The 15,537-nt window shown below is 40.7% G+C and overlaps 1 protein-coding gene across 1 annotated transcript in view; it reads left to right on the top strand.

Moving 5' to 3' along the window:
* The window catches only part of LOC107699174 (Down syndrome cell adhesion molecule-like protein 1 homolog), a 136,912-nt gene that overhangs the window by 71,962 nt on the left and 49,413 nt on the right, over nucleotides 1-15,537 (top strand). The window contains exons 4-5 of the mRNA XM_016500367.1: nucleotides 14,868-15,014; nucleotides 15,425-15,535. Of these exons, the coding sequence (XP_016355853.1) occupies nucleotides 14,868-15,014; nucleotides 15,425-15,535 (258 nt within the window). The remainder of the gene's footprint in view (nucleotides 1-14,867; nucleotides 15,015-15,424; nucleotides 15,536-15,537) is intronic.

Raw genomic sequence — 15,537 nt, 5'->3', positions numbered from 1 at the left:
AGCGCAGCCGAATCGTCATCTCCAGAGCCTAGCTCGCCCTCCGATGCAGCGATCGACATCCTGTCATCCGCCTGTGCTCCGCACGAGATGCTGGGCCCCGCCCTGTCCGAGGATCCAGCAAGCTCGTCCGGGAACACCAAGTGGTGCGATGTGCTGGAGGAATGACAGGCCCGCGGAGACGCACTCGACGGGGAAGCTCTCACTGTGATCCTCAGGTCACCCTGACCATGAACCGAAGTAGCCCTCCGAGAACCGGAGGCGCTAGAACGGGGCATGGCAAGGGGGATACCCCTCCGTTTAATGAGGAGGTATCTGGACCGCAGCATCGCGATGGTCATGTTCCCGCACTGAGAACATGACTCATCCATGAGCGCTGCTTCAGCGTGCTGAAAGCCCAAGCACGAGATACAGCGATCGTGACTGTCAGATGAAGCCAGGAAACGACCACATCCAGAAACGCACGAGCGGGAAGCCATCTTTAAAAAGACGCCCGTCGCAGAATGGGAAGCTGCAGCACGCCGACGAGAAGCAGCACTGGATGGCAACCCCCGCTGACGCGCCGTGACACCGACCGCAACATCGCGATGGTCATGTTCCCGCACTGAGAACATGACTCATCCACGAGCGCTGCTTCAGCGTGCTGAAAGCCCAAGCACGAGATACAGCGATCGTGACTGTCAGATGAAGCCAGGAAACGACCACATCCAGAAACGCACGAGCGGGAAGCCATCTTTAAAAAGACGCCCGTCGCAGAATGGGAAGCTGCAGCACGCCGACGAGAAGCAGCACTGGATGGCAACCCCCGCTGACGCACCGTGACACCAACGCTAAGGCTATCTCGTAGACACTCGCGGAGATTCAGTCTTGCTAGAAGCCTCGGCTCCGAAGCGAAAAGCTGATGTGCATTTGCAAGCGCTCTCCTTTTATACCCGCGCTGCGGGGCGGGGTGCGCGTGGCGAAACACGCACGCCAACTGTCATTGGCTTGTTTAGTTAACACTCGAAGGTGATTGGGCTCTCGGGCGAGATCCCAATTCGTCAGTCACGACTGACGTAACGTTGAACGTGACTGACTGAAAGGGAACAACACTTCCTTACCAGCTGCTCTGACTATGAAGAAATTACAATGAAATGTTATCCAAAATTTGAAATACTTGCCCTGACTTTAAAATGTTAAACAATAAAACATAACTTCAATATTTATTAGGTGAAAAAAGAGATTGTATACATTGATGCCTGTCACAAAAAGAGGGAGGAGTCAACAAATCATTGATCTGATATATACATATATATATATATATATATATATATATATATATTCTAGATTCAATGTAAACACTATGCTTGGGCAATACTTTGTAACAGTTGTCATGCCAATAAAGCACACATTGAATTGAATTGAATTGAATTGAATTGAACTGAATTGAAAGAAAATTAGAAAAAAAATCTTCGTTCTGACACTTTCTGATTGTCAAACTTTGTGGAACATGTTTATTGTTAATATCATGAACTATGTCTCTGGAGATCTATGTGAACTTAAGGTGAATTAACTTCATACATCCACTGTAAATCATCTTGAGACCTTACAGAGAAAAGGTTATCTCTGAGAAAATCTCTAGCGTCATTAGTTTGCAGATGCCATTTGGTTTGATCTTTTAATTCTAATGCAATTTAACACATTTAAAGTGCGACTTAAGTGTCTGAAAGCTTTTTGTGCCACTGTATGTGGAAGAATGCACTTATAGCAAAAGTGCTGGCATAAGCAAATCCTATCTTTTAAATCTTAAATTAAAAAATAAATAAATAATAATAATTGGCATCCTTAATCATAAGAACAATTAAACTTAAGGAAGAAGTAGTGCAGTTCTCTGTGAGTGATGCTTTGGCGCTCTTGCCTCAGTGTAGGAGTCAGCCAGGCCAAACGTTCCTTGGCGAGACTCTGTATTGATTTGTGTGGGAATGGCCAGTGTGTATCTGTGTGTACTGTATATGTGTGTGTGTGTGTTTATGCCTCGTATTCTGCACACTCAGCCTACAGATTTAAGTCAACCTCACCGACCATTCCTACATCAATCACTGTCTGTTACACGCATGCACTGTACAGATTCATCTTGTCTTTAATTCAACTGGCCTGGTTAGTTTATTAATAATTGATTTTCTGGCAAGATTTTTAGCAGCAAACACAGATTCATATTTTGCCTGGTTTGCTTTTTTTTCCTCCAGATTGCAGATCTGCTCATGTTTGGTGGTGTTAGTCCTCTTGTGATGGGCATTAGATACGGATTCCTCAGTTCTGCTTCTTAAGGCCCATGTCCATATCAATTATCAATGAGCCTTAATTATTAAACTGGGAGACTCACAAAAGGACTGAAAATGTGTTTGGATGTTGTCAACCGCTTTTATGTGTGTGTATGAAGACATAACAGCATGAAAGTAGAATAACACCATTTTTTTTAAAGATTTTTATTTTTTATTTTTTTTTACATCTCAGTGGTTTCTCCAAGACAGCAATGATATTAGGAGAGCATAAGGAAAAGTGTAGAAAAAAGAATGTCATCTAGAGTTCCAGAAGAGATCTCAACCAAATCTCAAACTCTGCTAAAAAAAAAAAAAAGTCATAAAAAAAAAAAAAATTCTCATTAAAGACCGGATTTTCTGAAAGTCGTTATGTCTGTGTTTATTAACAGAAAATAAATAAATAAATAAATATTTGGAGAAATATCTGAAAGAAAGTCAGAAGAATAACTGGGGCCTCCAGAACTACAAAAGAGCAACCTATGATAACATTAACTTGTGGAGTCTTCAGCATATTACATGTTTTTCTCATTTTGACTTCTCAGTTTCATTCTCTCATTCTCTCCATCTTTTTTCCTAGTATTTTGGCATCTACTTCCTCCACTTGTGTTCTTCCTGCTAAGGCCACTCTTGTTCTCCTTCCTTCTCGCTCCTTTCTTTCACATTGCACCCCTTGAATATTTATGGCCATTCTAATTAGGCTGCTGAGTGTGGGAGAGGCTTTAACCAGTACTGGCAGAAAAAGAAAAAGGGAAGAATGCTAAAGGGAAAGATAATGTATCCTTCCTACTGTTTCCTATACATGTGTTTATATGTGTGTATATATATGTGTGTAACTTTGGTAACACTTTATTTCGATAGTCCACTTTAGACATTCTATTAACAGTAAGTAACTTTGCAACTACATGTCAACTAGCAGTTAGTAGAGTATTAGTAGACTGTCTGCTTAATATCTTCTAACACTTTCTTTGTCAACATTCTACTAACCCTAAACCTACCCAAACAGTCTACTCTGAGAGTTAGTAGACATGTAGTTGCAAATTAATGAGAATTAGTTGACATGTAGTTGACAAGTAGTTACAAAGTTACTTATAGTTAGTAGAATGTCTAAAGTGGACTATCGAAATAAAGTGTAACCGTAAGTTTTTTCCACCCAGACATAAGAAGTAGTTGAGGTTGAACATGGGCATCACAATTTCCCACAGTAGCAAACAGAGAGAGAGAGGGATAGAAGGAGGAGGGGAAAGAGCGGCAGCTGGCATTTGACGGTGAAGCATGCCTTTTTAATTAGCATATTAGTCCTCCACAAACCCACTCTTCTCCAAGCATTGCAAAGAGAGAGATAAAACTGTAAACTGAAAGGTCAAGGAGTGGAAGAGTAGGAAATGAGAAGAGGGTCTGGAAGAAGAAGAAAGTAAGAGAAAACCCAAATTTATCCAGTAAATGGGGGGTTGTAATCTTAATTTGAAACTTAAATGGAAAGTTCATCTAAAAATTTAAATTCTGTCTTTTATTTTTATGTAAAAAAAAAAAAAAAACTTTAATGTTCCACAGAAGACGAAAAGTCATACAGGTTTGGAATGACATAAGGGTTAGTAAATTATGACAGAATGTCATTTTTGGGTGAACTTTCCCTTTAAGAATTTGAATTTTCCCATACGTCTCGTGCAGTAAGATGTTCCTCTTGGAACCCTACACAGTTGCGACCTGCAACCTCAAAGAGAGGTGGAGACCGGTAATAGCTACATGAGCCGACCTTCAGATGTGACAAATATTCTTCCCACCTCACATCAGCATCTCAGACACAACGTTTGTATTGTCATTGAGAGCCTGCGAGGTGTCAGGCGTCTTTTATCAAAATATGCTTCTATTATTACAAGGCACTTCAGGCTGCCTGTTCTCACTCTGCTTTGAATGTGAATAGAGCTGAAATGAAGGAGAGGTATCATTCATAAGCATAGATAGCGAAAGGGGGGCCAGTGAAGGAACGAGTGGCTATTGTCGGAGGGTGTAGATGTCCTATTGTCAGCCGCTGAGTAATTATTTTATGACCAAGAGAAAAGAGAAGAAAAGAAATGATGGTGGCAGTGAGAGGTGGAGCAGAAGAGAGTGACGGAGAGGGTGGTATTGATTCTGCCGGAGCTCTGTTCATTCCCATTCATGCCCCAGTCAGAAAGTTCAGTTAATACAACATTCAATGAGGCCTTAAGATTTAGGAGGATGGCTGTTTTATTACAGTTCAATCTTAATTACTTCCTCTACACACACACACACAATACTGTGGGCAAATGTTAATTAATCGTGTGATGTGGCTACACTGCAATGTGGTAATTGTGTGTGTTTGCAGATGTGTGTCTGAGAGAGAGACAGAGAGAGAGAATAAAGAAAAAAAGAGCGTGACAGATTTGATTGACTGATTGACTGATTGACTGATAGATAGATAGATAGATAGATAGATAGATAGATAGATGATAGATAGATAGATAGTTGGTAGATAGCAGGTTGTTGTTTTTGTCCTCTGCAGTGTGTTTGTGTCACTGTTGCTAAGCTGAGTTTTGTGGCCATGTACCATATGTCACATTACTAATTAATTTGCTCTGTGCGTATCCACGGCGACCATTTGGGCATCTCCACAGCCTAGTGTAATATGATGTGGCATAGTGAGTTTAGGATTTGTGCAGTGTTGTGTTTTAGTGGCAATATACCTCTGTTCCATTGTCTCTGTAAAAGGGACTGTGTTACTGTGTTGTGGACAGCGACATGGTTTGTAGCTGTCCAAGGTGCTGAACTGGAGCAGCCCTGTGGTAAATTAATTAATAGCAGTTCTAAAGTTGTGATTATGTGTTGGCGCTGTCTGTGGTGCTGAAATGTTCTCATACTATATACATACTCTCTATTCAGATGGTTGATCTCTATAGCCTTACCCAGACCATATATGGACCATAGCATATCCTGTTTCCAAAGGGGCTTTATGGCTCATGAATCAGGCTGAAGACAGATTTGTAGGTTACATCACTGAATGTCACCAAAATGCAATTAGATAGTGTAACCCCACCCCTACACAATTATTTACACACTTTTTTTCTGGTGGTGTATGTGGTGTATGTCATGTATAATTTGTATGTGTGAACAGCATCGATATCAAAAGCAGATTAAGTTTATCGGGGTGACTCCGCTCTGACCTTGGCGATGCAATGATGGCAGAATTTTGATGGTACATACACACACGCACACTCTCACACACATGTTGTGGCCAGGGGAACACATGTTTATAGTTGAACTCTCCACACTCAGCAATGTTTTATGCCTGCCCCCGTGTCCTGTCATTAGGGCAAACCAGGACGAAGTAGGCATTCGGATGAATACTAACGTGCATGCGTGGATTATATGGGGGACAGCTGGCTCTTTTATTTCACCTTTCTGATTCTCAGAAAGCAAATTCAAAATTCTGTCTTAGTATTTTATGTAATATAGTAAGGCTTTGTTGTGTTCCACATAAAACAGTTGGGACAAGGTGTTTTTTTATGTTATCAGTACAGTAAAATGGAATGCATTTTTAGCTGGAATGGACTAATAGGGCATATTGCACTTTGGTCACCATCCAAGTCAGCAGACCCAAAACTATCACAGACAACTTTATTATCCTTTTGTGGCCTACCATGTCTGATTTTCAAAGAATGAATCTTGAGTTGCCCCTGGCCCCTCACATAGACTTGCATGGACACACCTAGGACAAGGAATGGGGGACAACTTCAGATGCCTAGAGTGTTCGATAGAAGGAAAGAGTTTTAGAAAGAGAGGATATGGGCACACTGTAAGTGTTTTTGGGATTGCCAACTGCATTTGATTACAGATGTGAGACTCAAAATGTCCTGTTCACACAGCAGCTTACAATAGCAACTCTAACACTATCTATATGAACATGCAATGAAAGTCAAGCTTGTATTCTGTGTATGTCTATCACCTATAATCATTGTAACAGTGGCTAAAGTAACATCAAATAAGCTGACATCCATCTAAACTGGAAAGTCTTATTACAGATGACACAAGAAGAGTCCAGTTGAGACAAGAGGCCATCCATCAAATCATAATTAACCAACAGCCGCTTTTGTACCCGAGTTAGTGTGGAGTACTTGAGTCATGTGCAGACCTCAAAACTGATGGGAGTAGCTCTGGTGGAAGACAGTGACTCAATCTAAAACAGGGGTCCAAAACTTGAGGGCCGCAGCCCTACAGAGGCTGTTTCTCTATACGTGTTCTTCAGCGATCTTGCGTCCTTGTGTTCTCGCTCTGCGTCATCATTAACCGTCGAAGTTCAGTTCCAATTCTCAAGAACGCAAGTACAGAGGACGCATGAAAGTTCCCGGATGTGTTCTTGATATCGAGGATGCATCGAGTGCAGACTTGAGAGAATCGAGTCGTTGGAAATCCCAGAAGACGCTGCGGGCGGCCGGTGTACAGAACCCTGTAAGCTATAAACTCGCTCTCGCAAATACTTGACGGCTCTTGAAAGTAAACATTTATCTTTTTGTTTTTGCTTAATTTTAATAAAGATATAAGACCCGGAGAAAGTCTGCTGTATTTTTTATTGGCATATTAAAATGAATCTTAACATAGTCATAGTTAAATATATAATGCTGTAAAATAAAACAATATACAATTATATGAAAATAATATCTATAATAGTATGAAATGTTTTAATAAGTTATGACATTTGTTTGTAATGTTATGTTATATGTATTGTTCATTGGCCGCTGCTTATGCTGTGACTATGCGGTCAGTTAAAGCCGGGCTCACACTACAGGATTTTTGGCTGGATTTTGCTGTCATGGACAGATTTCCACAGTCTGCGACAAAACCCCTGGATCGTGACCAAATCGGTACTCGTTGCGGTCGCCGAAGCTCGTTAAGTATGAGCAGGTCAGCAACGTGATCTGAACCTGTCTTGAGCTATCACAGACGCTACGATATTTTCAAACCTGTTTGATATTATCGCCACGTGATCTCGTAATGTGAGTGACACAATGACAAGGTGGAACTAATCCAGCCAATCACAGTGCAGATGGTATAAACACTCTTATCATGCATCTTTATGAACAGAAACGAAACGCCAAAAATTCATGAAATCAACTAACTAGAAATAAATTTAACAAATGCATATATTTTGTGTATATAATATCATGTTTCATTGTACTGTTTAATTACCTCCACCTCTTTCTGCAGTACTGACAGTCCACGTCTTCCAAGCCATTGTTTCTGCCATATTCTCTTTTGTCGTGGTTTCTTCTTTCTTTCGGACGAAATAACTTCACAGACCAATTGAAGGGCCAGTTGATCGTCCATGCTTGCAGAAATGGCCTATAATCGCTGTAATTTCTCGCGAGAATTTATGTGAGAAAACGTATTTTCGCTGATGGTTGGGAATGCCTCTTCACTGAATGTTTTGCAGTGTGTGCATCTCGTTAGCATTGTGTTGTATAGTATGTGCGCAGCTATGACAAGATGACGACAAATGAGAACAAATCTTGTTGCGTAGTGTGAGCAACACAGTGATTCGGCAAGTCTTTCAATCCTGTAGTGTGAGCCCGGCTTAAGCAAGAACGCAGCACATCTCAATTCTCATAAGGATGTGTTCTGTGTTCTCGCATCCTTCCGAGTTCGTTCTTCCAAGGAAGCTTGACAAGACCGGTCTCCACAAGCATGCAAGTCCGTTCTTTGCGTTCTTGGAATTGAGAAACAGCCAGAGTTTAGCTTCAACCCTAATTAAACACACCTGAGCCAGCTAATCAAGTCCTTAAGGGTTAATTGAAAACTGCAGGTATGTGTATTGGAGCAGGGTTGGAGTTTTGCCCCCTGATCTAAAACCTTTAGATGACACAGTTCCTATCTCTATCTCTCCAAGTTACCAAAACCAAACATAAAAACATGCAACATGTATGAGACACGTGTATGTGCACCAAGTGGCTCTCTCACACTAAACGACATGACTAGGGTTGGGTATCATTTGAATTTTACTAATTACTGATTACTAATTACTAATTACTGCTGTGATTTGAATGTTTGTAACAGAAATAATGATACTGTGTGGCTGAAAAGACTGTGAAGCTGTTTCATTCATGACAGACACCTGCTCTCTTCAGGTCAACGGCAGCTCAAGCGCATTTTGTAACAGAAATAATGACACTGTGTGGCTGAAAAGACTGAAGCTGTTTCATTCATGACAGACAGCTGCTCTCTTCAGGTCAACGGCAGCTCAAGCGCAAATTTAAATGTTCAAATCACACTGGTGTGATCGTACGCTGCACGGACGAACCAAGTGATCACAACATTGATCGCACATGTCAAAGGTTGAGAAATGAAACCGACGAATCATTGTAATTTAGGAATAGAATCACGTTGGTGTTTGAATCGTGTTTGCGATCTTTAACGATCTAATAAATTAAAGTGCTTTGTCATGTTGGTGGTGATACCTCTCTTGCAACATGTTTAGCTATCACAGATATTATACTTAGCTTTTTTGGCTTCTGATCGCAAATGTAGCCAAACTTTGGAGCGCTTAGATTAGCGAGCAAGGTCCTGGCAGATCGCTAGGTCCGGTCCTCACAGATGAAGAAAAAAAAAAAGCGCATAGGAATCTATAGGCGGAATCGAACATTTTATTTGACAAGTATCTGATTCCTGACCTTAAGTATCCGATTCTGGAATCGGAATTGATTTTCGATTCCAAACCCTAGACATGACAGACAATTAGTTGTCCAGTCTGGTCACAAAAATATGGTTGTGAGTCCTGAAAATGTATGGGTAATTAAGCAAAATGTGTGTGAACACAATTGTATTAAGGACTCAAATATAGGAGTAACAACCGTGTTCTGTTACTGTGTGAACATGGCCGTAGAGATCACCCACACATATGTGATTGGGGTTCTCAAGAAGTGAGTTGGAAGGTTGGAGAATGGAGACGAGGAGAACAGCGGGAGCTAGAGAACAGCACAACTAGAGAACACAGGCTGAAGTTGGACAAGAGTGGGTGGGAAGTAAAGAGTGACAGCAGGGAAGTGGAGAGAAGAGGTAGATGCAGGGAAAGGCACAAGAAATATACCTGCAAACTCTCTGTATCAGTAAATTACAAGAGAGCACACTATATGTGAATATAGTCTGAGCTAAAGGGCATTGTTAGGAATGAAATACTTTGGAGCATCTGCAACTTCTTCAGTCACAATGTAGCACAATGTAGCACAACAATAGTGCCTTATTGCATAACTGAAATGATTAGAACAGAAACAATTATGGGCAGAAATTTTTATTAGAAAATTAATTTTGTGCCATCTTTCAACAAAAAGATATACAGTAGTCCCTGACATGTAGACTAAGGTTAATAGCTGGTCACTAACAACTTGTCTACACTGGGTGCAGCCCTTATTGCATTGCAACAGTTTGAGACTATCTATACTGAATGTCAAAACAAACATTTAAAATCTGTACTGTTGTCAGAAGTAGCACAAGAGTATGTCAAAAATGGACATGTAGACATGGTATAAGGGGCTCTGCAGTCATACTGTACACAGTAGCTATTAGGCAAGTGTTTGACATCAAAGATATTTGACCAGTTGAAGTCCAGAACTGTCAAATGTTATTTCCAGTTCATTTTGTAACTGATCTAGACATTTTTCTCGAAGAGTCACACCTCATACATCCAGCATAAGGGACCTTCATGTGTGTAAAGGGTGATTTGTTGTAAGACAAGCCCAGGTGAGTGGGAATTCTAGAGTCATCTCTGGATACGCCATATTGCATCAAGGAAGATTCGTTTGAGGCTTTCGTACAAAACCAGCAGTGCAGTGTGTGTTTGAGCATGACTGCTTCAGTGAAAAAAAATATTAAAAATAGAGTCGACAATAGAGCCTTTTTTCGCTTCATCTCTCCTTCTCCGTTCCATCACCAAGTGTCTTCCTTCACTTGGTGACATTGTTTTTTATCTTTGATCCCTCTCGCTCTCTTAGCTCTAAGCTTGATTTTTGTCAGCTCTCCTTCGTTAACCGTATTCTGCATCGAAATTACGTTGAGTCCCACCCGCAGCCAATCAGAGCCCCAGCTGGCCTGTCTCTCCATGTGCCAGGCTCTCCGTGTGTGCCCTGGTAGCCCGTTTGTGGCTTAACAAACAACCGAGCGTTAGCATCCCCTACGTTTACACCCCTCCTTGCCAGCCTTCCCATCATCCCTCCCTCTTTCTTTCTCTCCGTTTTTTGCACATGCCACCGCAGCGCCCCCTAACCCACGTCACGTGAGTGCAGGGGCCCTAGCAACAGCGAGAGAGAGAGGGAAAAGTGGAGCGAGAGAGGGAAAGAGGGAGGGGGAAGAGACGCAGAGCATTAATAAGTAATGGGCCGAACAGTTTGAAACCCGGTCCTCGTTAGCATTGCAGCGGCGCCATCATTTGCATGGGAGCTCCTAGAGCAAATTCAACATCAGCTTCAGCCCACACCCCTCTCTTTTTGTCTTCATGTGTTTATCGTTCTGTCATCACACAATCTCCTTCCAACTGTCTCTTTCTCTCTTTTTTTTTTTTTATTTGTGATATTTCGGTATTTCACGTCTTTCATCTCGTGAGCGTCTTCTTCCTCTTTTCCCTTCTGTTGTCGTTCTGTCGTTCTCCGCCCCCTTCCTCAGAGTCTCCTGGCATTCGTTACGATTTCCTTTTTGTTGTTGTTCTATTTTCCACACTATTGTGTATTGCGCATTACTATTCATATCCTCTGTTATTCTATTTATTTTTACCTTGAAAATGATGGCAGGAAAATGGCGGCTTTACTTCCGGTAGGGTTTTATTTTTAGACTAGATCTTTCCCAGCTGCACTCACACAGTCCTGTGCTGAGAGAGCGAGATAGTTTTCCTGCCCTCCTGACATCCCGTAACAAAACACATATTCTCAAACATGTATACAAACCTCTTTTCCCTTTATGTATTTGAGTGTGTTTCTCTGGCCTTTGGGAGTCTGTGTAGAGTGGGATGTAACTGGAAGGTTGCCATGCTCCACACATAAATCCAATTCCACATTTTTTTTTCCTTCCATCGGTCTGACATGATGCCCCAGGCTGCCCATGCTACACACTCCAGCCCTACCAGAGAACCTTGTATGTGTGCACACACACACACACATACACACACCTCAAGGCGAAGAAAGACTAGACAAGAATTGATCTGCACTCCCAAACAGAACTAATTGCAAGGAGACGTGGGACTAATATCTGCATAGCTCTGTCTGCCTCTCCTTTAATCCATCAATCACCATTTTTAAATCTGTACACCCAATGGGTCACTTATTCAGTGAAGTCAAATGTCTTATGTACAGTCACACACAGACAGACAGGCATGTGCTCTGTTCTGACAAGCAAAAGCCAAATAGCCAAATAAAGGACTTTTAAGATGCAGATGTTGGAACCATGGCTTAGCAGTGCATTTAGCTGTGGTGCTCATATGGACAGTGTGGGATGAATATAGCTTGCAACAGTTCCCTATGCTGTTCCTCTTCCTTATTTCAGTTTATAAGGTCAAATATAAAATAAAAAAGAAGCAGACAAATTGTGAAACAAACAAACACATACATAAATAAATAAATAATGGATAGAGAGAGGAATATGAGTGGAAGAAATGCGAGTGTGGGAATATGAAGTGATTTCATGCTCAAACCTGATTACACAAAACCGAATTTCGAGTTGCTATTGTCTGAAAATCTTGCCCTTTGCTCTATTTTGATCTGAGATATCATACATTCTCATGATACACAAGCAAATTCTACAAAAATGTACAATAATAATAATAGTAATAATAATATTCATTAGCCACCAGTTCGTCAAAATGTAAAATGTGTATGAATTGTTTGACTGATCTTCACACAAAGGTTTAGTTAAGACGTGTTGTGTTGGAAAACGTGTATGTTGTAGTTTGTGTTTGTTTGTTTTGTTTTTTATGAGAAAAAAGTTTGTGTAGAATAATTTGATTTGGAACAATATGAGTAAATGATGACAGAATTTTCATCATTTTATCAGTCTAATATTTCACTTCATTTGTACAAAAAATGATAAAGCTAAGTAAAAAAAGAAGGTAGAGTGAAAAATAAAAAGAGTGAGAGAGAGACAGACCTTGTGTATGAGTAAATGATGACAGAATTTTCATCATTTTATCAGTCTAATATTTCACTTCATTTGTACAAAAAATTATACAGCTAAGTAAAAAAAGAAGGTAGAGTGAAAAATAAAAAGAGTGAGAGAGAGACAGACCTTGTGCCCCTGGTTTCTGATATTTAATTTACCAGTCTTCACAATGAGAAAGATCCAAGTTACTGGGATTAAATCAAAACTACTCACTGACTACTTCTCTTTCTCTCGCTCTCTCTCCCTCCCTGGTCTCTCGCTCCGGGTGAAATGTTGTGACAGTGTTGCGCTGATGTTGTAGGGGGTTAAAGTCACCAAGTGCATATTATCCTGTAAGGCTTAATATGCAGGTTGAATCGCGAGGGCCGACTCTTAAATTACAGTTTGATGGGCCTAGCATTCAGCATGACAACAATACCCACACAGACACTGTGTTACGTCTATACACACACACTTATACAGACGTGTGCTCGCGCTTAGCTGTCGTACGGATATTCATTCAGCAATATATGTTTGTGACACAAATAATCATGCAACCATACACATGCAGCCAATGCCGCACGCATGTACTTCATTTCATTGTCTTATCACATGGCCATGACATTCACACAGATGCCTGCTGAATTTATCTTTGTTTCCAGCCATTGTCTTTGTTTGTCTGTAGCTACTATCTGTGTGTGTGTGAGAGTAAGCTGCTTGTTATAGTGATGGAGTGTGTGTGTGGGCTGCCGAGTCAAGCATGTCCTCTCTGCTTTCATAAATCTGCATTGGATGAAGCTATTCTTCCCACAGACTACTCCTGCTTTCTATAGGAACGTTGTATCTTTTTGAGTGAGTTTTGAATGCACAAGTGTGTCATAATATAGATGGATAAACAAGACACATGGTAACTAGTCAAATAATGACGCCTCAGCATAAATATATAAACACATCTTCACGTTTTTAATGAGTCACAGTGTGGATATGACTCCAGATGTTGACCTATAGCTGAAGGTTTGTTCTTAAAGTGTGTTTATATCTGTGTTTGCATCAGACTTGTGTGTTTTGTGAGTTTTTACATTTCCAGTTCATTTAGTTGTCTCATAATGGTGCGGTTGGCCCAATCCACATGCTCTGCCTGCCTAGAAAAACTAGGACACACACACACAAACACACACACACACACACACACACACACACACACACACACACACACACACACACACACACACACACACACACACACACACACACACACACACACACACACACACACACACACACACACACACACACACACACACACACACACACACACACACACACACACACACACACACACACACACACACACACACACACACACACACACACACACACACACACACACACACACACACACACACACACACACACACACACACACACACACACACACACACACACACACACACACACACACACACACACACACACACAGAGACTGACTGACTGACTGACTCTCACACACTGACATACTTTGCTGTTGTTATTGTGTCCAGTGATGTGCAGTTTAGCAGAACACACACAAACTCTTCTTTCACACACACACACACACACACACACACACACACACACACCTAATTCATCCCAGAGGAACATTTTATTGCTTTAAGGTTGCTCTTTTATAGCTCATGAGACTTCTCAGTTGTTTCAGTTAAGTATCAACCTCATCTTATATGTTTCTGATGTTTCTCAGGATACAAACCTGAGAAGACATTTTGCCCCCTAGGAGAAACAATGTAAAAACTGATCTCATCGTTCAAATTCAGATAGTGTATATACACATTCTAAACATGAAAACAAACACACACACAATCAACACATTAAACATCTTTTTTGTGAACTTTCACAGTCTTTTTGTGTCAGAAACATTCACAGCTAAAATGTACTTAATTGAATAAAAAGGACTGAGAGTGAAAGAGAAACACTTACTTCTGGCTTCTGGGCAAGTGCTGGATTGTAAAATACGGCCTTCATGAATGTACAGATAAATCAGAGTCAGGCCTCACTGATGTGAAATGACTGTGACAGTAATATACTGTTACAATAACATACACATAAAATATTAAAATGCTCTCTCTTTCTTACTTTGTAATGGATTACTTGCTGTATCCTTCAAAAATGTTTTCATATCTGTACTCGTGTTCGTTTTTGAATGTCGTGACTATAAACATATTTCTGGATGATTTGTAACTCAGTGGACACGTTTTTTGTTTTACAGTTATAACTTTTGTAAAAGTCTAATGATTGATTCTGTGACTAACTGAATAGAATAACTGATCTATGGTTGAAGAGTTGCATATGAAGTTGGTCCGAAATGGACTTTTGAAAATCGTCTTTTTGTTGGCCAAAGAAATCCATGTGCATATGTTTAGATCATCTCTTCTCCTCTCTCTTTAGGTAACAGGTTTTTCCTGACGTCATATGGGGCCCTCTACATATCTGATGTTCAGAAAGAGGACGCCCTCTCTACCTACCGCTGCATCACCAAGCACAAATACAGCGGAGAAACCAGGCAGAGCAATGGGGCTCGTCTGTCTGTGCTGGGTGAGTGTGTGGGTTTATGTCGGTTTTCCGGGCAGTTGACACTTCTTTGTCATATTTGTCAATCCTAATGCATTAAGCATATTTTCATAATTAGATTTGTTACTGTCTTGGATGTGTTTCTTTGAGAAATAACATTAAGATCCTAATTCATGTAATTCATATTTAAAGGGAGTATGTCCTACATTTTAATTGTATATATATTTTCCCTAAAGTCTACTGATGTTAGTCAAAGGTTCTTGTAGAAAAAAATAGCTATAATTTTGTTTAACATGAGCATTTTCTTCCTCTTCTCTGACCATTAATCAGGCAGTTTTGCTAGTGTAACTTTAAGACTTATGTATGTAAATGACTATACATAAATTGGCTACAATTGCTTGGTCTTTCTATAATAACTTTATCTCTGTCCATAGACCCCACTGAAACCCCGCCTTCTGTGACGGACAGTTTCCAGTCAGGAGAAGTACAAGTGGGGCGAAGCATAGAGTTGCCCTGTATCGCCGCCGGTTACCCCAACCCCACCATC

The sequence above is a fragment of the Sinocyclocheilus anshuiensis genome, unplaced genomic scaffold, assembly GCF_001515605.1.
Source record: "Sinocyclocheilus anshuiensis isolate Anshui unplaced genomic scaffold, SAMN03320099.WGS_v1.1 scaffold374, whole genome shotgun sequence".
Classification (NCBI taxonomy): Eukaryota; Metazoa; Chordata; class Actinopteri; order Cypriniformes; family Cyprinidae; genus Sinocyclocheilus; species Sinocyclocheilus anshuiensis.
This window is presented reverse-complemented; position numbering and strand designations above follow the sequence as displayed.